The following is a 22,567-nucleotide window of genomic DNA, read 5'->3' as shown; positions in this document are numbered from 1 at the left end:
TGTAAACAGTGATGTTTTTCTAACGGCTTAAACTTTCTTAAAACACAAATAATATCAATAATTTTTGATCAATGGAAAGTGTATAAAACAAGCAATTTATTGATTACTTTTGATTATAAATTCGAAATTAAATGGATTAATTATGAACGCTTAACTTACAGTGTTTTTTCAAAATGTTTGGAGGATCGCTACGCCGCTATTAAAATCTTATGTCATTTAAAACGGATATTCATTTTAAAAAGATATTTAAATGGGAAAATATGAAAATCCTAAGCATTCCAAAACTTTTTTGATTTTTAAAATCCATAAATGAGTGAAAAAGTTATTAAAAATTAAAAATTCAGATCCCATACACAAACGGTGTAAAAACATTTGTTTTACCCACCACCAGATAAACAGGTATTTATGCGTGACGTCATGGCGATCTCTCCTATATGAAGGTGACACAATCATAAGGTATCAGACCTCAAAATGTGAAACTGACCTTGGGTCTAGTGACTTAGGCTGTGCACTGTGCATGTTACGTTGATGACATTAACAACTGATGCTAGTTTTACAAATCTTCCCATACATTAAGAACATATGGCGCAGACACAATGGATGGATGGATCAAGAGACACCCCAGTGGATGGATGGGCATGTGTGACACTAAATTAGCCTCAATATTCTTTGTCTCTGGGAGTAAGTAACAGTGTATAGTTAAATATTTAGGCCCGAATTATGTCCTGTTACACGCTACAGTGTATATAATTTTGCACACTGTAACCTTGACCTTTGACTGAATGACCTGAAAACAGCTGTGGTCATGTACTGACTAAAGCCATTTATCCTATGAGGTTTTATGGCATTTTCCAGATACTGACCAGAAACATTTTCACTTTTGAGGTCATTATGACTTTGACCTAAATACTCCCCAAATTGCTGATGTTATCTACTCACCACAAGCAACTATGAAGTTTGAATACTGTAGGTGAAAGCATTCTGTGGTTATGGAGCAGAAACTGTTTTTATTCTCAAGGTCACTGTAGCCTTGACCTTTGACATAAGGATTCCAAAACAATTCAGTGCATCAAACATAAGCATTCAGCATATGATATTTGATGACCATATGCTAAAGCATTCTTTAGTTTTTAGCAGACACTATCCAAGTATCAAACCTTTGACCTTGACATTTGATCCACTGACCCTTAAACAATAGGGATTACCTACTGACTACATCTAATGAAGTTAGACTAAGGCAAACTGAAGCAATCTTTTCTTACTGATCAGAAGCCAATTGGTCTACCAAATTATGAGCATAAATAATGTACCAGCCCATCAATGAGGCTGAATAAATGATACAGTAACAACTTGTGCTGTCACCTTTCAGAAGCAGTAATTTGTCATTAAGTTAAATTCCTACTAGTAACAGTCAGACTGTATTCCCCTTGACAATATCCTTCTGTAACATACTGAATTAAATGGTCACCTGCTTCATACAGTTAGTGGGCACCATTTTTCAATCCCTAATGCATCTTCTGACCTCAGTTAACAGTCAATTTTCATTCTCAACTGACAGTCAAAACTATAGAAATAATCATACATTTTGTATTAATCTAAAATAACGTAATCTAAATCATCTTCCAGTTGGTAATAACTGAATGAAGACACAAGAAAGCTTTGCACTAATTTTTGCAGGTCACTACCTGCATTTAACAGCAGCCAATATAGCCCTTTCCCTTTGTTTGGCCACTTAAATACTAGACTTACAGTACACAGACTATTTCAGCATTTGGAACTGAAACAGTCTTGCCAACAAAATTATTCACCTTTTCTTCAAACTTTCAATATATATCTCAGCTCTTCTGATCGTGTCAAAGTTCACAAGATCCCATATTGCAATGATGTCCATTTTATGTGGACACTCAAAATTATCTGTAAATAGAACAAAAGTTTGAACACAAATCTCTAAGAAAACTACAAAACAAGCTCATCTGAGAAACACACCATAACAGTGTAAACATGTTTGACCTATTGATTTCATGAAAACAAATATTCTGACCAAATTTCATTAAGATTTGATCAAAAATGTGGTCTCTTAAGGTAAACAAGTTTTTTTCTTTGATTTGACCTAGTGGCATAGTTTTTGACTATATTCAAACCTGATTTAGATTTCAACTATGATTTTGACCCCAGATGACCCATGTTCATACATGACCTAGGCTTTATCAAGGCAACCATTCTGATTTAATTGCATGAAGATCTAGTGTAAAATGCAGTCACTATTGTATACACAAGGCTTTTCTTTGATCTGACCCAGTGACCTAGTTTTTGACCACAGATTACCCATATTCTAACTTGGCCTAGATTTCATCAAGGCAATCATTCTGACTAAATTTTATGAATATCCATTGTAAAATGCAACCCCTATTGCATACACAAGGTTTTTCTTTAATCTGACCAGGTGACCTAGTTTTTTACCCTAAATGACCCATATTCAAACTAGACCTAGATTTCATCCAGACAAACATTCTGATCAAATTTCATGAAGATCCGGTGTTAAATGCAGCCTGTATTGTATACGTAAGTCTTTTCTTTGATTTGACCTAGTGACCTAGTCTTTAAACACAGATGACCCATATATGAACTTACCTAGATTTCATCAAGGCAATCAATCTGACCAAAATTCATGATAATCAATTGAAAAATACAGCCTCTATCTCATACACAAGGTTTTTCTTTGATTTGACCTCGTGACCTAGTTTTTGAACCCAGATGACCCAATTTAAAACTGGCCTAAATATCAAGTTAATCATTCTGCCAAAATGTCATTTACATCAGTTGAAAGATAAAGCCTCTATCACATACACAAGTTTTTTCTTTGATTTGACCTAGTGACCTAGTTTTTGAACCCAGATGACCCATTTTCAAACTTTGCCTAGATTTTATCAAGGCATTCATTCTGACTACAACTCATGAAGATCAGTTGAAAAATACAACCATTATCACATACTTAAGCTAAATGTTGACAGGTGACAGACGACAGACAGACACCAGACATCGAGCAACCACAATAACTCACCTGAGCATTGCTCAGGGGAGCTAACAAGTGAAAAAGTGTCATGCAAAACAACAATGTCCTCTACTGGAAGATGATCAATGATCTAAACTGCAGTATATGTTCTGATACCTGTAAATGATGTATATACACAATAGTGTATAATTTAAATTTACCTGAAAATCTACAGAAACTGCTGTTAAGGGTAAATACCACGGTTGCTTATATGTATATACGACAAAAAAAATCCTATGGACAGAATTTCTTTAAACTTTGTGCACTGACTGAGAATCAAGTTTAAAATGGAAAACTGTATCAAAAATTATAGGTACCCGAGCTTGATCTAGAATTATCTGCCCTCGAAAATAAATTTTAGATTTGTTCAGTATTTTCCGACTTTCAAAGGCAGACAATTCATGACCAAGGCTGGGAACGTATGAGTTTTATTTCATATTTCTGTTTCTCATTTCATTCTCTGTCAGTAAACACAATTTAAAGAAGAAATTCTGTCTGTAAGAAAATTTGCCCCATGTCAATATAGATACTGTGGCAAATGGCAATATAGAGAATGTTGCAAATGTCCTAAACTATGAACTTGACAAAATAATACAGCAAAGTCCTTTTCTTTCCCATGGGCCAAATTTCTTTAAACTTTGTATACAAACTGCTAATGAAGTCAAAAACAGAAATATAAAATTAACATGCACAGTAAGGAAGCCTTGATCTTGAATTATCTGCCCTTGAAAATAAGATTTTTTTTAGTATTTTCTGATTTTGAAGGGTAGATAATTCAAGATCAAGCCTGGGTACCTATGACTTTAAATACATATTTCCATTTTAATTTCTCCATCAGTACACAAAGTTTAAAGAAATTCTGTCTTACAATTTTTTTTCTTATAAACATATAAGCAGTTGTGTCATTTACCCTTAATTGCTTGTAACAGATTACTACTGAAATTTGAAATAAAAACGTTAATAACATTTCGTTTTTAAAAAGGTTGGAAAGAACGTGAACAAGAAGGGGCACATCTGATTTTGAACACTGACTTGAATATGTTTTTGGCAGTGGCCACAAAATATTCTTCAACAAAACCAGTGTTTTTGACAAGAAGCTTTAAAAGTTTCCTCCAAAATACATGCGGATGTTGGGGAGGAAAACATTATCAATTCACAGTAAAAGTAGTAACAGTTTCTTTTTCGGTGGGAGTTGAGGGGTTGTAATAACATAAAACTAAGAGCAGGAAGAACAAGAGCTGTCCGTAAGACAGCGCGCTTGATGTTTCTCAGTGCTTGACTCAGAATAAGAGCTTTGCCAGTAAAAAAAAATCAAAGGCCTGAATGGCCTGAGTCGGCTAATGATTGATGTACTGACAGTATAGTCTACCAGTTTCAGTTTGTTTTTAGTTTTTTTTCTTAAAATTTCATAACACAGCTCGATATTTACCCAAAATATTATATCCGGATACGATTACACTTTTCTCCAGTTTGAACAATATATTTTACAAATTGTGATGATACGAAGACATTTAGCAGCAATTGGCAGTATCTGACATTGAAGTTTACGGTTAAATTACCTCTTATTTAAATCTTTTCATAAAAAAGTTGTTTCATTTCGCCAAACATAGACGATCTACTTTCGATTTCAAAAACTACAAGAAAATACAATTTAATGTTTCGACGATTTGTTTATTTCTCGAAAAATAAGAATTAAAATCATTTTTAATATCTGTAGTAACTAAACAAACCAGTAAGAGCTTCTTCTTCCGATAATTTATCCGTTTACTGACTGCAAAATTCATGTGTGTGTGTAGAAACCCACGCAAAGTTTATAGGAATCATACGATGCGTGTATACGTTCAATGTGGGAGAATTAAGGCTGATCGGGATCGGCTATGTTACCTAACGCATCCAGATGATTCAGATTTTGTTTTTAAAAAAGCATTGTGTACATTTCTGTAATTTTATATACGTTTAGAAATTATTAGACATGCGTATTTGCATTATTTCTATACGTAATTTACGCTAATACGCATCTTATCTGGAGCCCTGTGGAACTATTTTTTGTCTTTCGCTGGATGTTACGCAAGCTTTGTAAGCCTGCGCAATTCATAAAATGCACATTTATGCTTAATGAGTTACATTCGAGTATTGCACAATTACAAGTCATAAATATGACAGATTACATCGTATATTGGTCAGAGCAAAGGGAATTCACGCAACTTAATTTCATTCTTGCAGTGAACTGTTTGAAGTTTGAGAAATCTAATGGAACTACATCGCTTCACTGTGTTATTTGGTCCATTTAGACTTAATGAATCGCTGGATAGCAAGGACTCGTCAAAACGATTACATCGTTTAGCCGACTCAAAAAAAATCAAAGTTAAAAAGGGACATAACTCTGTCAAAATTCAAATCAGAGTTATGGGGATTGTTTCTCCTGGTGTAGACTTTGATGGTAAATAAGTATTTTAAGTTTCAAGTCAACAGCTTTGTTAGTAACAGAGATATTTGACTTTATCAAAAACTTTAACCAAAAATTCTAAGTTAAAAAGGGGCATAATTCTGTCAAAATTCAATTCAGAGTTATGGGGATTGTTTCTCCTGGTGTAGACTTTGATAGTAAATAACTATTTTTAGTTTCAAGTCAAAAGCTTTAATAGTAACAGAGATATTTGACTTTATTAAAAATTTTAACAAAAATTCTATGTTAAAAAGGGGCATAATTCTGTCAAAATTCAAATCAGAGTTATGGGGATTGTTTCTCCTGGTGTAGACTTTAATAGTAAATAATACTTTAAGTTTCAAGTCAATGGCTTTGATAGTAACAGATATTTGACTTTTTCAAAAATTTTAACAAAAATTCTATGTTAAAAAGGGGCATAATTCTGTCAAAATTCAAATCAGAGTTATGGGAATTGTTTCTCCTGGTGTAGACTTTGATGGTAAATAAGTATTTTAAGTTTCAAGTCAACAGCTTTGTTAGTAACAGAGATATTTGACTTTATCAAAAACTTTAACCAAAAATTCTAAGTTAAAAAGGGGCATAATTCTGTCAAAATTCAATTCAGAGTTATGGGGATTGTTTCTCCTGGTGTAGACTTTGATAGTAAATAACTATTTTAAGTTTCAAGTCAATAGCTTTGATAGTAACAGAGATATTTGACTTTGTCAAAAACTTTAACCAACTGTGACGCCGACAACAGGGCAAGTGCAACAGCTCTACTTTTTCTTCGAAAAGTTGAGCTAAAAACAATAAGAAAAAAGTAACTTTTTAGGAGGATAGGGTTTGGAGGAATAACTTGGACAGAGGCTTGAAGAAACTTTGAAGATGGTCACCTAAGATATTTTTGTAAGCATACTTTTGTGGTTATGAACCAGACACAAACAGTGACTACAAAATGATAAAGATGGACAGACAAATAAAGTACACTCCTATAGAACCAGAAACTGGTTTTCAGCAAACAAAGGACTACGAAAAACATGGGGACAATATAATTTATATAGTCACATTCATGTTCTAACTCAGTTACAATATACTTGACCATTAAACTGAATAATCATGTCTTTAAATCAAACTGATCCTTTCTGAACAACCATGTCAAATAACCATGCTGCTTGGAGAATATTTCATTTCTTTATCATTCTTTGTCACAGAGGTATCTTTTTATCTTGACATTAACAGAAGACAACACAGTTATCTCAGAAATCTAGCAGTGTCAAGACCCAAGCAAGATGGATGTTCTTCGTATTTATTCCTCCTTCATCCCTAAGTCATGTGGACACATTGTCAGTTACGTAAATTTAGAAGGGAACTAGAAACACCAGGTAGGTAAGCTTATTGAAACAAGAGGACCATGATGGTCCTGAATTGCTCACCTGTTCCCACATGACCCAGTTAAGAGTATGACGTCGTTTTTTCTATTATTTGACATAGTGACCTAGTTTTTGAGCTCATGAGACCCAGTTTTGAACTTGACCTAGATATCATCAAGATAAAAATTCTGACCAATTTTCATGAAGATCCATTAAAAAATATGGCCTCTAGAGAGATCAAAAGAATTTTCTAATTTTAGACCTATTGACCTAGTTTTTGACCACAGCTGACCCAGTTTCAAACTTGACCTAGATATCATCATGATGAACATTCAGACCAATTTTCATACAGATCCCATGAAAAGTAAGGCCTCTAGAGAGGTCACAAGGTTTTTATATTATTTGACCTACTGACCTAGTTTTTGAAGGCCATGACCCAGTTTCAAATCTGACCTAGATATCATCAAGGTGAACATTCTGACCAATTTTCATGAAGATCCATTCAAGGGTATGGCCTCTAGAGAGGTCACAAGGTTTTTCTATTTCAGACCTACTGACCTAGTTTTTGATTGCAGCTGACCCAGTTTCAAACTTGATCTATATATCATCAAGATAAACATTCAGACCAACTTTCATACAGATCCCATGAAAAATATGACCTCTAGAGAGGTCACAAGGTTTTTCTATTTTTAGACCTACTGACCTAGTTTTTGACCGCACGTGACCCAGTTTCGAACTTGACCTAAATATCATCAAGGTGAACATTCTGACCAATTTTCATAAAGACCCCATGAAAAATGTGACCTCTAGAGTGGTCACAAGCAAAAGTTTACGGACGGACGGACGCTGCGCGATCACAAAAGCTCACCTTGTCACTTTGTGACAGGTGAGCTAAAAATGCTCCTTAAGTATGTTACATCCAAAAACACAAAACAGAACTAAAACTAATTTCAGCACAGTACATACATGAGCATGAGAGATCCAGTAACTCTTCTGTAGTTAAATCATCAAAACTGCTCACAACTTTCACTGAAGCTGGATCTGTGGCCATATCATACAATTCCTGAGTATATACATTATCTCCAAAACCAACTGCAACTATATGAATACCTGTAATGTGAAAAAATATATAAATACATAACTCTAGTAGTGATGAACTAGATGTGCATCCACAGGACACGCAAGTTTCTTGATGATTACGTATGAAAGGCTTCAAAAGGTTTTATTATGGTTAGATATGGTAATTCAAGGGCCAAAACTCTGGTAGAGTCAATGTTTTTATCTTTGTTTGCCAATTATAAATCTTATTTGATTTTGTGAGATCCAATTATTCAGTGACCATTTAGGTAAAAATGGTAAAGAAAACTGGCCAAAAATGGATTAACAATGTGAACTTCATTATTTTTTTTTGTAACAAAAAAAAGGAATAGAACTCTGGTCTGAGTGAAATCCCAAAACAAATTCCAGATGCACAACTTCACATGCTATACAATAATCCTCTAAGGTCAAGTACATTTTGAGATATATGGGACACTAACTTTTACACCTCTAATGCTTTTTTCAGACTTAGGCCAATACTATTATTTACAACCTAGCTTACTTAATATTTGTTTTCATCTTAAATGCATATTGGAGATTTTTAGGCCTGTCTGCAAATAATGATGTAAAACATATGTATAATATAAAACCATTTCAAGTATATAATCACCTGATAAATTTATCTTATTTTCTCATTCGTTCAGAATATTCAAAGGATAATGTCGAGTTTTGTAGTATGTGTAATAGTAATGCATTGAATATACATCTAGTACTGTGTAATAGTAATGCATTGAATATACATATAGTACTGTATAATAGTAATGCATTGAATATACATCTAGTATTGGTAATAGTAATGCACTGAATATACATCTAGTACTGTGCTAAATGTCTGCAACAGTAAAGAATTAATCAAAAATTATTACTGTGCTAAATGTCTAAAATAGTATAGTGTTAAATACATATCCAGTATTGTGCTTTGTAATAGTAATGCATTAAATATACATCTAATACTGAGCTAAATTTCTGAACTAGTAATGTATCATACATATGTCAAGTACTGCAATATATTTATATGATATGACATTGCACAGACAGACAGACCTTTGTCTTTAGCTTTCTGTGCCTCAAGCTTTGTAAGGGTAGGATTAGTTGATCTACCATCTGTCACAATTATTCCAATATATGGTGAATCTGGGCGGCCTGAAAATATAACAAATGGCTAAAAAGCTTTTTATTCAAAATGGTATTATTTACTAATCCAAATGCACAGATGTTTAAGTCCTTATTGATTTATACTTATGCTTCCGAATGAAAATCAACAACACAGTTACAGGAAACTCAATCAACTTCAAGTTTTAAGCCCAACAGGTTAGTATAAATATTATAATTGCAATATTTTGAATGTTAGCAACTTTGAAACCCAAGGGGTAACAAGATTTGACTGATAGGTTAAGCTTATGCTTGTGCTAGAAAGTGCAAAAAAGTCGGTTTTGCACAATTTTTCATCACAAAAGGTCAGCTAAAGTTAAATGAGGAAGTATATTCATACATCTGACTAACAATTACCTTCAGTTGTAAACATGTCAATCATTCTAGCCAATCCTGCAGCTGTATTTGTATTTCCAACACTGTTCCGCTTTTGCGGTTGAATGCCATTCACCTCTAATGTTTTCTGGTCTAAGCACTGCTCAAGTGAAAACACCTCACTATGAACTGTACTTGAAAATGCTACTATACCTATTCTTATCTTCTCTTGTCCTATATCCAACCTGAAAAGTTGTTTTCATATATCAAGTCATATACCTGGGCTGATTACTTCAATTATAAGTTCAACCTGTGAAATAAAAATTCTAACAGTGTTGTTTTTCTTAGAATTAACCATCTTGGAATAGAAAATATTATCAGATTCTCTGATGTGAATTTTTATCTTCTGTTCTGCCACAACAATTGTTATCACCACATAATTATGCACCACTATATTAACTGGCTGATATCTTGCAAATTTTTAAATAATTTTAACATCAAAAAACTATGTCAGGGCTGAAACTATTACAAAATATATGCTTATGCATGACCGGCCAGATCAACAAACATGTTTCACATGGATTTATTTTTTTGTCTAGAAGGCATTTAGAAGTGTTTATTCCGTATACCTAGAACCAAAAGATTGTTTTGAAAACACCATTTCTTGCCTGCAGTGCATAAGTACAGGTATGCCAGTGCTTGTTATAGTTAAATGTGCAGCAACTAACGATACTAAAAATGTTTTTCCAACATTCACATTTTGTCTGCAAACCTACCAGTGCTGGGATCTTATAATTATCAAATAAATATTACTATATTCACTTGTCAGCCAAGTTTTCTTGCTTGCAATTAGCAGATTCAGTTTATATTGTAGCAAACCACCCTTAGTGTTGCAAATTGTCTCGTTTTTGTTTTTGCTGTTGGATTTTAATGTTACACCGACACATGATAGGTCATATGGCGACTTTCCAGCTTAAATGGTGGAGGAAGACCCCAGGTGCCCCTCCGTGCATTATTTCATCACAAGCGGGCACCTGGGTAGAACCACTGACCTTCTGTAAGCCAGCTGGATGGCTTCCTCACATAAAGAATTCAACGCCCCGATTGAGGCTCGAACCCACATCGATGAGGGGCAAGCGATTTGAAGTCAGCGAGCCTCATTCAGTACTACACTGCAATGGCAGCTTCAAAGTAGACTTACCCAGCACATAATACACAAGTTACTGTACATACAACAACACAGAATCATCTTAGACGTATTAGTTAAAGAATACCTCTGTTACTCTTAAATGTTTCTTAAAAGTTCCAAATCAATACGGACTTATCAGAAAACCTAAATAATAACTTTAATATGTCTATAAGTAAATGCATAAGAACACAATATAGTATTAAGAGACAAAACTTACATCTGTGCAAACTGTGCTATGAAGATTCTCATCTTTAGAAATGTGAGTTCAGTTACACTCAGTGATGCATCAATGACAAATACCATATCCATATAACTTTTACATTTCCCTGTAATATAACCACATTATCATATAACTTTTACATTTCCCTGTAATATAACCACAGTATCATATAGCTTTTACATTTTCCTGTAATATGGCCACAGTATCATATAGCTTTTACATTTCCCTGTAATATGGCCACAGTACCATATAGCTTTTACATTTCCCTGTAATATGACCACAGTATCATATAGCTTTTACATTTCCCTGTAATATAACTACAGTATCATATAGCTTTTACATTTTCCTGTAATATGGCCACAGTATCATATAGCTTTTACATTTTCCTGTAATATGACCACAGTATCATATAGCTTTTACATTTCCCTGTAATATGACCACAGTATCATATAGCTTTTACATTTCCCTGTAATATGACCACAGTATCATGTAGCTTTTACATTTCCCTGTCATATGACCACAGTATCATATAGCTTTTACATTTCCCTGTAATATGACCACAGTATCATATAGCTTTTACATTTTCCTGTCATATGAAAACATGAGTATCTTTTCATGTTGAAATTATTTAACAAGTTAAATAAAATAAGATGTGAGGCTCTGTCAAGCATTTTATTAATTTTATTCAAAGTGTTTCATAAATTTAATGTGGAAAGTCACAAATTTAATATTCGTTTCATCACATGATAGCTTTTCCTGCTGAAACATGAGAAATTCTACTTTCTTTATCCATTATAAACAAGTCAACTTAACCGAGGTCTCCTGCACTTTGAAAGACATGGATGTCAAAGCTTTACTATACTAGTATATTATCAATTTCATATAACAGCTTTATTTTGTTCCTGCAACGTCAAACATGTCTGTGATAAACACAACACTCATGTAGCTTTTATGTTCTGCCTGTAATATGAACACAAAAACCATATATCTTTCAGGCCTAGTATGAGAGGCAAGTTAAATGACCACTGTTATATGTGTTTTCAAAGGCAAACAACAAAAGACTTTGAATCCCTAGGTTAATATCAGCTTGAAAAGAGTTTTGCTTTACCTGAAAGTTCAGGACCACCTGTGTCTGGTTGAAGAGGTTTATAATTCTTTGCAGCTGAAAAAAACAAAAACTTATTAAGGTAGTTCTGCACGTTTGGATCGAAATTTTTTCTACAATGTAGAATTTGATTAAAATCCGATTTTTCAAAACTTCAGAATACACCTAGAAAATTCAGCAAATAAAAAAGATAGGGTTGTGTGCTTGATTTCTTGCTAGACTGATTTGAAAAATGTGGACCTCACGCAATATTTTGTAATAGGAGTCTATGGGAAAATCATAACTTTCATAACATTTTCGCGAATAGAAATTTTTCTACAATGTAGATTTTGATAAAACTTCTCACAGTTGTAAATAAACACATGACCTATAATTTTGTGGAATAAAATGTATAGGTCCATGTGCTTATTTTTGAGATATTTGACCATGATTAAAGAGAAGTGGACATTCCACGCTAATTTAAATATTTTAATGTGTCATATGTTTTATTATCGTATTTTGACTCAAGAAATATAGCAACAGTGCCAATCTAATAAATTTACTCACAGGTTTCGATTAATTTGATTAATTCATAAAATGATTTTCATTTCTGTACGCCAAATCCAGGCTTTATTCTACGTTTATCAAACATGCAGAACTACCTTAATGTTTTGATCTGACATTCTTACAAATGCTCTGACAAGTAAGCTATGCTCCTTGGGTATACCCTCTGGATGTCTAGGAAGCACATCCTACTAGTTTAAAGGGTTCTGATTCGGCCTTAAATCAGATCTAAACATACTGATATGTCCTAAGTTCCACTAATTTTAGCAGTATTTAAGTGATGTAACCAGTGTTTCTTGATTCTGTTCCAGTACTAACCTGTTAACAACAAGTAACTGCCAATATCTCTACACAGATCATAGGTGGAAGAAAAGTGATTTATGACACAATGTCTATATTGTCTTAAAGAACATTAAATTTTGCTTTGCCCGGGTATCAAACTCAAAATTACATGATCCATATAAAACCAAAAATGCAACATCCATTTAACGCAAATATTTCATTCTTGCAACATGTGTACAATCATCATTATATAATTATGATATCATTATAATATTCAGTAACTTTATCAAATGTGATGATTTCTATTGTGATACTTTGTCACCTGAGATGCTGTTGTCATAAAAAAAATTAAAATGCATATCTGTACAGGCTGACCTTTGTATGCATTGCTCTCAGTCAGTAAATTTTCAGTGAACACCCCTTTGAAGAACAAGTGGTACTGCCAATATTGAACAATGGACCAGTCCATTTTAGAAATTTAAGCAGGGCAAAGGTTAGAAGAATGTAAAGAAGTTTAAGGCCAAATTGTAATATATAGCATCTCACATCACATATTCACATCAATGCTTTTGTTTCTGTCAACAGCACTGCAATACAGAAACCAAGTCAAAACCGACTTTTACACCTGTTCAATATGTTTTACAGAGTTTCATGGATGTTAGAGCACAGAAAAACTTCCATAATGCTACCCTCATTTATCATGCATATTAAATGTACATAAAAAAGACTAGAAAAACATCTTTGTTTTTTCAAAATTAATGAAAATGAGTTCTCTCTGGAAACACCTAATCAGTAGAATAGTAACTATATAGTTACATTTTAAGAAGAATATCACGTTTTACTGTACTCTAATGAGTTTTAGTAGGCCGTGTTTATTTCTTTATTATCCCATTTATGTACACAATGAACAATCCTACTTAAACCACAATGTTTTTGATCAATGACGCACTCATTTTCACATAAAAAGGAAGTAGAAAATTTAAGATGACTTACAGTAATTGCTACAGTAATACGCAGGAAGTGACCTACTTTGCATTAAGGTGGAAATGGCATGTTTGCATGCTACCAAAACAACAGTCATGACAAGATTTCTTCTCAAGAATTAATATCTACTGGATTTTTACGTGTTTCATCAATGATAAAATTTACATAAAAGCAAAAAAAATTGCAGAAGCATTTTTAGAACACTTACCATCACATATTCTTTCATGTATATAATTAGACTGGATCAGATCCGTGTAAGTATCAAATTTGTATACAGAGCTTGCATCATAAGCCAGTGCATCTATCTCCGGTTGAAATACGTTATCACCAAGGCGGATAACTAGTGTGTGAATTGCTGAAACAGTCATTCATTAATAAAACTATTCTTAAAAATATCTTATATGAAGACCACATGGTGTAGGAAATAGTGCAAGGAAAACATTATACTCCATATTTGAGCCGTGCCATGAGAAAACCAACATAGTGGGTTTGCGACCAGCATGGATCCAGTCTGTGGATGCACAGGCTGGTCTGGATCCATGCTGGTCACAAAGCCACTATGTTGGTTTTCCCATGGCACGGCTCATTTCATTTCATTTCTGAGTTTATATATTTGGTTTCAAAGTTTTTGTGCATGACAAAGTAATACAAAATCTTGTCTTTACAAACAGCTTAAGAAAGTAAGTTCAAACATCTTGATTTATCATTAAAAGTAAAAAAAAAATAATGAGGTAGACAACTTGTACGTACCATTAAGTTTTAAAATGGAGCTATATCTTTTAGTCTGCAAAGTATTTTTTGATTTCCCATCTGTAGCAACCAAAACTATATGTGGGTAATCCTTTTGGGGACGCCCTTCAGCCTTGAAGATATCATAAACCTTCTTAAGAGATGCCGCTGTGTCTGTCTCCTGCTCGTTACCTTGGAGACGGATTATGCTTTCCTTTACTGCAATTGCGTTCACAGACTGAGACAGTAGCGAAAAGTCATCATCTTGTAAATCACCATCTCCTATCTTTACAACTGCTACACGTGTTTCATCATCTAGCCCTACCTGAAACCTGCATTTAGAATGAAAAATATTAAACTCCTCAGACAGTTTTAAGTAAAAACAAACAATTTTAAGAAATAAAGGATAAAAGGTAAGGGATGATATCCCGGAAGTACAGAGCACCCCAAACAGCCAGAGAGCAATGCATCACAAAGTAGGCCCACAACAAAAAGAAGCTTAAACAAAAAAATATTGTAGACAGGTTCCTTCTGGAAGTGCTATGTCATATTCTAGTATGATAAATCCTGTTTGTTTTCGTTAAAACACAGCAATGTTAATATTACATTGACATATTATTTTGTGCCATATAGGCATGGGGAGTGGTTTGATTAGTGTTCTGTCATGGCCGAAGTAAGTCCATGGCTCATACAGACCTTCCCAAAAAAAATTCAAGTAGTTTTCAAGGAGTTTTCAAGTAGTTTTCCTCCATTTTCAAGGACTAAAATGGGCGCGATGTCACTGTTGCTGAGACATGAAATAACCAATTTAAATCCAATTTAGGACAAAATTCAACAATATAACACAAGATTTACCTTCAACGCATCGCGGATAAATTACACAGTGTGAAAATTACTTGAAAGAGCATAAAACCAGTAAAGTACAGTACCGTACCATACTATCGCAGACTCCGTGGCAGGCCCTAATGGCGGTAACGGTTGTTTTTTTTTCGTCGTTTTTTAGTTTATTTTGGTCCGTTTATAATGTTTGTCCGTTTTCACTTCGCAACCGACGAATTTAAGACTATTTGCCATCTTTTGTATGTTTTTTCCTAAATTCAAGTAGTTTTCAAGTAGTTTCTGACTGTTACAAAATTCAAGTAGTTTTCAAGGAGTAGGCATCAAATTCAATGACTTTTCATGGCCTGTGCGAACCATGAAGTTGCAGTGAACAAAATACAACTATGTCTTGAAAAAAAAAAACTACAGGATCTAGCGCACAACAAATTATTATGTTTAGATGTATATTAGAAAGAATATATTTAAGAAGTTATAGCATTTGGTTTATTTGTTAGAAAATTCTAGGCTTAGCCTTACAATATTACATATAAATTCTAATGGCAAGTTCAGAAACCTTGAAAATGGAAAACATTATATCATTCAGATTCAAATACTGAATATACCAAATAGACACTTACAGAAAATAATGGATACTGAAGATAAATATTCACAATTATTTTGAATTTGCATGACATTTGTGAAATTATTTCATGAAAAATACAGCATCACGATTACTTCCCAATTTACAGTACCCCTATTCTTTGATGTGGTTTATAAAAATTCAAATTATTAGAAAAAAAAGATGACAGATGACTTACTTATCTACCAAGCTCCAAAAGAAGGCTTTGAGGATATTATAGTTATTTCCTATACTTGCTGTAGCATCAATAACAAAAATAAGGTCCATTGGCTTTTCACATCTGATTTCTGAAAAATGTATACAAATTTTCTGTAAATAGAACTTTTAACTGTGTTATACTTTATTTTTCAGCAGTAATTCAAATATATTTGTCACAAGTTTTTAAGCCTGTCTATGTGCTCCTAGAATAATGGCACACTAGAGTATGAATCAAATGCAACTGTCATTTGTCAAGACTAGCTACGAGAACAATAACGGGTAGCTTTTTAGATCAGTTGCAGTTTTGATTCCTCCTTGTTTAGTCAGTATGAGAAATAGCTTTGCTCATCATCAAGTACAACAACAGCCTCACCCAGTGGCAATTCTTTCACCTCCTTGATAAGTCAGTATTGAGGGTAGCTACTATGCTCATCATCATGTACAACAGCAGTCTCATACAGGGCAATTCTTTCACCACCTTGATAAGTCAGTATTGAGGGTAGCTACTATGCTTATCATCTAGGATAACAACAGCCTCACCCAGTGGCAATTCTTTCACCTCCTTGATAAGTCAGTATTGAGGGTAGCTACTATGCTCATCATCATGTACAACAACAGTCTCATCTGGGGCAATTCTTTCACCACCTTGATAAGTCAGTATTGAGAGTAGCTACTATGCTTATCATCTAGGATAACAACAGCCTCACCCATTGGCAATTCTTTCACCTCCTTGATAAGTCAGTATTGAGGGTAGCTTCTATGCTTATCATCTAGGATAACAACAGCCTCACCCAGTGGCAATTCTTTCACCTCCTTGATAAGTCAGTATTGAGGGTAGCTACTATGCTCATCATCATGTACAACAGCAGTCTCATACAGGGCAATTCTTTCACCACCTTGATAAGTCAGTATTGAGGGTAGCTACTATGCTTATCATCTAGGATAACAACAGCCTCACCCAGTGGCAATTCTTTCACCTCCTTGATAAGTCAGTATTGAGGGTAGCTACTATGCTCATCATCAAGTACAACAGCAGTCTCATCCAGTGGCAATTCTTTCACCTCCTTGATAAGTCAGTATTGAGGGTAGCTTCTATGCTTATCATCTAGGATAACAACAGCCTCACCCAGTGGCAATTCTTTCACCTCCTTGATAAGTCAGTATTGAGGGTAGCTTCTATGCTTTTCATCTAGGATAACAACAGCCTCACCCAGTGGCAATTCTTTCACCTCCTTGATAAGTCAGTATTGAGGGTAGCTACTATGCTCATCATCTAGGATAACAACAGCCTCACCCAGTGGCAATTCTTTCACCTCCTTGATAAGTCAGTATTGAGGGTAGCTACTATGCTCATCATCATGTACAACAACAGTCTCATCCAGTGGCAATTCTTTCACCTCCTTGATAAGTCAGTATTGAGGGTAGCTACTATGCTCATCATCAAGTACAACAACAGTCTCATCCAGTGGCAATTCTTTCACCTCCTTGATAAGTCAGTATTGAGGGTAGCTTCTATGCTTATCATCTAGGATAACAACAGCCTCACCCAGTGGCAATTCTTTCACTTCCTTGATAAGTCAGTATTGAGGGTAGCTACTATGCTCATCATCAAGTACAACAACAGTCTCATCCAGTGGCAATTCTTTCACCTCCTTGATAAGTCAGTATTGAGGGTAGCTACTATGCTCATCATCATGTACAACAACAGCCTCACCCTGCGGCAATTCTTTCACCACCTTGATAAGTCAGTATTGAGGGCAGATACTATGCTCATCATCAAGTACAACAACAGTCTCATCCAGTGGCAATTCTTTCACCTCCTTGATAAGTCAGTATTGAGGGTAGCTACTATGCTTATCATCTAGGATAACAACAGCCTCACCCAGTGGCAATTCTTTCACCACCTTGATAAGTCCGTATTGAGGGCAGATACTATGCTCATCATCAAGTACAACAACAGTCTCATCCAGTGGCAATTCTTTCACCTCCTTGATAAGTCAGTATTGAGGGTAGCTACTATGCTTATCATCTAGGATAACAACATCCTCACCCAGCTGCAATTCTTTCACCACCTTGATAAGTCAGTACTGAGGGCAGATACTATGCTCATCATCAAGTACAACAACAGTCTTACCCAGTGGCAATTCTTTCACCTCCTTGATAAGTCAGTATTGAGGGTAGTTTCCATGCTTATCATCTAGGATAACAACAGCCTCACCCAGTGGCAATTCTTTCACCTCCTTGGTAAGTCAGTATTGAGGGTAGCTACTATGCTCATCATCAAGTACAACAGCAGTCTCATCCAGTGGCAATTCTTTCACCTCCTTGAAAAGTCAGTATTGAGGGTAGCTACTATGCTTGTCATCTAGGATAACAACAGCCTCACCCAGTGGCAATTCTTTCACCTCCTTGATAAGTCAGTATTGAGGGTAGCTACTATGCTCATCATCAAGTACAACAACAGTCTCATCCAGTGGCAATTCTTTCACCTCCTTGACAAGTCAGTATTGAGGGTAGCTACTATGCTCATCATCATGTACAACAACAGCCTCACCCAGTGGCAATTCTTTCACCTCCTTGATAAGTCAGTATTGAGGGTAGCTACTATGCTCATCATCATGTACAACAACAGTCTCATCCAGTGGCAATTCTTTCACTTCCTTGATAAGTCAGTATTTAGGGTAGCTACTATGCTCATCATCATGTACAACAACAGCCTCATCCAGTGGCAATTCTTTCACCTCTTTGATAAGTCAGTATTGAGGGTAGCTACAATGCTCATCATCATGTACAACAACAGTCTCATCCAGGGCAATTCTTTCACCTCCTTGTTTAGTCAGTATGAGAAATAGCTTTGCTCATCATCAAGTACAACAGCAGTCTCATCCAGTGGCAATTCTTTCACCTCCTTGTTTAGTCAGTATGAGAAATAGCTTTGCTTATCATCAAGTACAACAGCAGTCTCATCCGGTGGCAATTCTTTCACCTCCTTGATAAGTCAGTATTGAGGGTAGCTACTATGCTTATCATCTAGGATAACAACAGCCTCACCCAGCGGCAATTCTTTCACCTCCTTGATAAGTCAGTATTGAGGGCGGATACTATGCTCATCATCAAGTACAACAACAGTCTCATCCAGTGGCAATTCTTTCACCTCCTTGATAAGTCAGTATTGAGGGTAGTTTCTATGCTTATCATCTAGATTAACAACAGCCTCACCCAGTGGCAATTCTTTCACCTCCTTGATAAGTCAGTACTGAGGGTAGCTACTATGCTCATCATCAAGTACAACAGCAGTCTCATCCAGTGGCAATTCTTTCACCTCCTTGATAAGTCAGTATTGAGGGTAGTTTCTACGCTTATCATCTAGGATAACAACAGCCTCACCCAGTGGCAATTCTTTCACCTCCTTGATAAGTCAGTATTGAGGGTAGCTACTATGCTCATCATCAAGTACAACAACAGTCTCTTCCAGTGGCAATTCTTTCACCTCCTTGATAAGTCAGTATTGAGGGTAGCTTCTATGCTTTTCATCTAGGATAACAACAGCCTCACCCAGTGGCAATTCTTTCACCTCCTTGATAAGTCAGTATTGAGGGTAGCTACTATGCTCATCATCAAGTACAACTAGAACTGTCACAGGAGTGACTCATACCCCCACCATACGGTCTTGTCACAGAAGAATGGCAACCATAAGGAATCTTAAAAATACTTTGGAGGACTTCATCCTGGGCTTCCACATATAAGTAATACTAGTATAATACTAGTATAGTAATACTAGTAAATATATTAAATCTCTAATATTAGAGATACACTAAAAGTGAATACAAAAAAGTGTCTTACCGACCCATGTTACCACGGAAAAATGTTTTTCCTTTTTACATAGGACTTATAATAAAAAAGTTAGAAAAATACCTAAAATATTGAAAATCTAAAAATAGGATTTCTAAAAATAGACTAATTCCTGAATTTAAGGGAAGAAACTCAGTACAAAGGTAAAAAAAGGTTACTTCCCTTTGGCTCTAAGCCAATCAGAATGAGATATAGTGAAAATACATCAAAATTAACCTTAAATTCTAGGTAAAAGGGGACACAATTCAAGAAAAATAGTGTCAGAGTTATGCACCTTGTGTCACATGATGTGGGTGATGAGGTGGACATCTATTTTAAGTCTGAATCAAATCCATTCAGTAGTAATTGAGCTATAGTGACAATACATCAAAATTAACCTTAAATTCTAAGTAAAAAGGGGCATAATTCATGAAAAATTGGTGTCAGAGTTATGCACCTTGTGTCACATGATGTGGGTGATGAGGTGGAACATCTATTTTAAGTTTGAATCAAATCCATTTTGTAATAATTGAGATATAATGAAAATACATCAAAATCAACCTTAAATTTAAAGTAAAAGGGGACATAATTCATAAAAAATTGATGTCAGAGTTAAGCACCTTATGTCACATCATCTGGGTGATGAGGTGGAACAACTATTTTAAGTCTGAATCAAATCCATTTGGTAATAACTGAGATATAGTGAAAATACAACAAAATTAACCTTAAATTCTAAGTAAAAGGGGACATAATTCATGAAAACTTGGTGTCAGAGTTATGCACCTTGTGTCACATGATGTGGGCACATGATGTGGGTGATGAGGTGGAACATCTATTTTAAGTTTGAATCAAATCCATTCAGAAGTAACTGAGATAAAGTGAAAATACATCAAAATCAACCTTAAATTCTAAGTAAAAAGGGGCATAATTCATAAAACAAATGGTGTCAGAGTTATGCACCTTATGTCACATGATGTGGGTGATGAGGTGGAACATCTATTTTAAGTTTGAATCAAATCCATTTAGTAATAACTGAGATATAGTGAAAATACAACAAAATTAACCTTAAATTCTAAGTAAAGGGGGACATAATTCATGAAAACTTGGTGTCAAGAGTTATGCAACTTGTGTCACATGATGTGGGTGATAAGGTGGAACATGTATTTTAAGTTTGAATCAAATCCATTTGGTAATAACTGAGATAATAGATTTCGGGACGCGACGGGACGGGACGTGACGCGACAAAACTGACTCCTATATACCCCCCTCAAACATGTTTGGTGGGGGTATAAGAACAGTCTCATCCAGTGGCAATTCTTTCACCTCCTTGATAAGTCAGTATTGAGGGTAGCTTCTATGCTGATCATCTAGGATAACAACAGACTCACCCAGTGGCAATTCTTTCACCTCCTTGATAAGTCAGTATTGAGGGCAGATACTATGCTCATCATCAAGTACAACAACAGTCTCATCCAGTGGCAATTCTTTCACCTCCTAGATAAGTCAGTATTGAGGGTAGCTACTACGCTTATCATCTAGGATAACAACAGCCTCACCCAGTGGCAATTCTTTCACCTCCTTGATAAGTCAGTATTGAGGGTAGCTACTATGCTCATCATCAAGTACAACAGCAGTCTCATCCAGTGGCAATTCTTTCACCTCCTTGATAAGTCAGTATTGAGGGTAGTTTCTATGCTTATCATCTAGGATAACAACAGCCTCACCCAGTGGCAATTCTTTCATCTCCTTGATAAGTCAGTATTGAGGGTAGTTTCTATGCTTATCATCTAGATTAACAACAGCCTCATCCAGTGGCAATTCTTTCACCTCCTTGATAAGTCAGTACTGAGGGTAGCTACTATGCTCATCATCAAGTACAACAGCAGTCTCATCCAGTGGCAATTCTTTCACCTCCTTGATAAGTCAGTATTGAGGGTAGTTTCTATGCTCATCATCTAGGATAACAACAGCCTCACCCAGTGGCAATTCTTTCACCTCCTTGATAAGTCAGTATTGAGGGTAGCTACTATGCTCATCATCAAGTACAACAACAGTCTCATCCAGTGGCAATTCTTTCACCTCCTTGGTAAGTCAGTATTGAGGGTAGCTACTATGCTCATCATCAAGTACAACAGCAGTCTCATCCAGTGGCAATTCTTTCACCTCCTTGATAAGTCAGTATTGAGGGTAGTTTCTATGCTTATCATCTAGATTAACAACAGCCTCATCCAGTGGCAATTCTTTCACCTCCTTGATAAGTCAGTATTGAGGGTAGCTACTATGCTCATCATCAAGTACAACAGCAGTCTCATCCAGTGGCAATTCTTTCACCTCCTTGATAAGTCAGTATTGAGGGTAGTTTCTATGCTTATCATCTAGGATAACAACAGCCTCACCCAGTGGCAATTCTTTCACCTCCTTGATAAGTCAGTATTGAGGGTAGCTACTATGCTTATCATCAAGTACAACAACAGCCTCACCCAGTGGCAATTCTTTCACCTCCTTGATAAGTCAGTATTGAGGGTAGCTCTTATGCTCATCATCTAGGATAACAACAGCCTCATCTCACCCAGTGGCAATTCTTTTACCTCCTGGATAAGTTATCACCTTGG

The 22,567-nt window shown here is 35.3% G+C and overlaps 1 protein-coding gene across 1 annotated transcript in view; it reads right to left on the bottom strand.

The window, feature by feature from the left end:
* The window catches only part of LOC123562048 (uncharacterized), a 332,465-nt gene that overhangs the window by 113,676 nt on the left and 196,222 nt on the right, over window positions 1-22,567 (bottom strand). The window contains exons 39-47 of the mRNA XM_053524913.1: window positions 16,105-16,213; window positions 14,489-14,799; window positions 13,947-14,093; window positions 11,933-11,986; window positions 10,822-10,930; window positions 9,458-9,660; window positions 8,993-9,091; window positions 7,817-7,960; window positions 1,809-1,914 (exon numbers count right to left, since the gene is read on the bottom strand). Coding sequence (XP_053380888.1) covers window positions 1,809-1,914; window positions 7,817-7,960; window positions 8,993-9,091; window positions 9,458-9,660; window positions 10,822-10,930; window positions 11,933-11,986; window positions 13,947-14,093; window positions 14,489-14,799; window positions 16,105-16,213 — 1,282 coding nt within the window. The remainder of the gene's footprint in view (window positions 1-1,808; window positions 1,915-7,816; window positions 7,961-8,992; window positions 9,092-9,457; window positions 9,661-10,821; window positions 10,931-11,932; window positions 11,987-13,946; window positions 14,094-14,488; window positions 14,800-16,104; window positions 16,214-22,567) is intronic.

Source organism: Mercenaria mercenaria, chromosome 2, assembly GCF_021730395.1.
Source record: "Mercenaria mercenaria strain notata chromosome 2, MADL_Memer_1, whole genome shotgun sequence".
Classification (NCBI taxonomy): Eukaryota; Metazoa; Mollusca; class Bivalvia; order Venerida; family Veneridae; genus Mercenaria; species Mercenaria mercenaria.
This window is presented reverse-complemented; position numbering and strand designations above follow the sequence as displayed.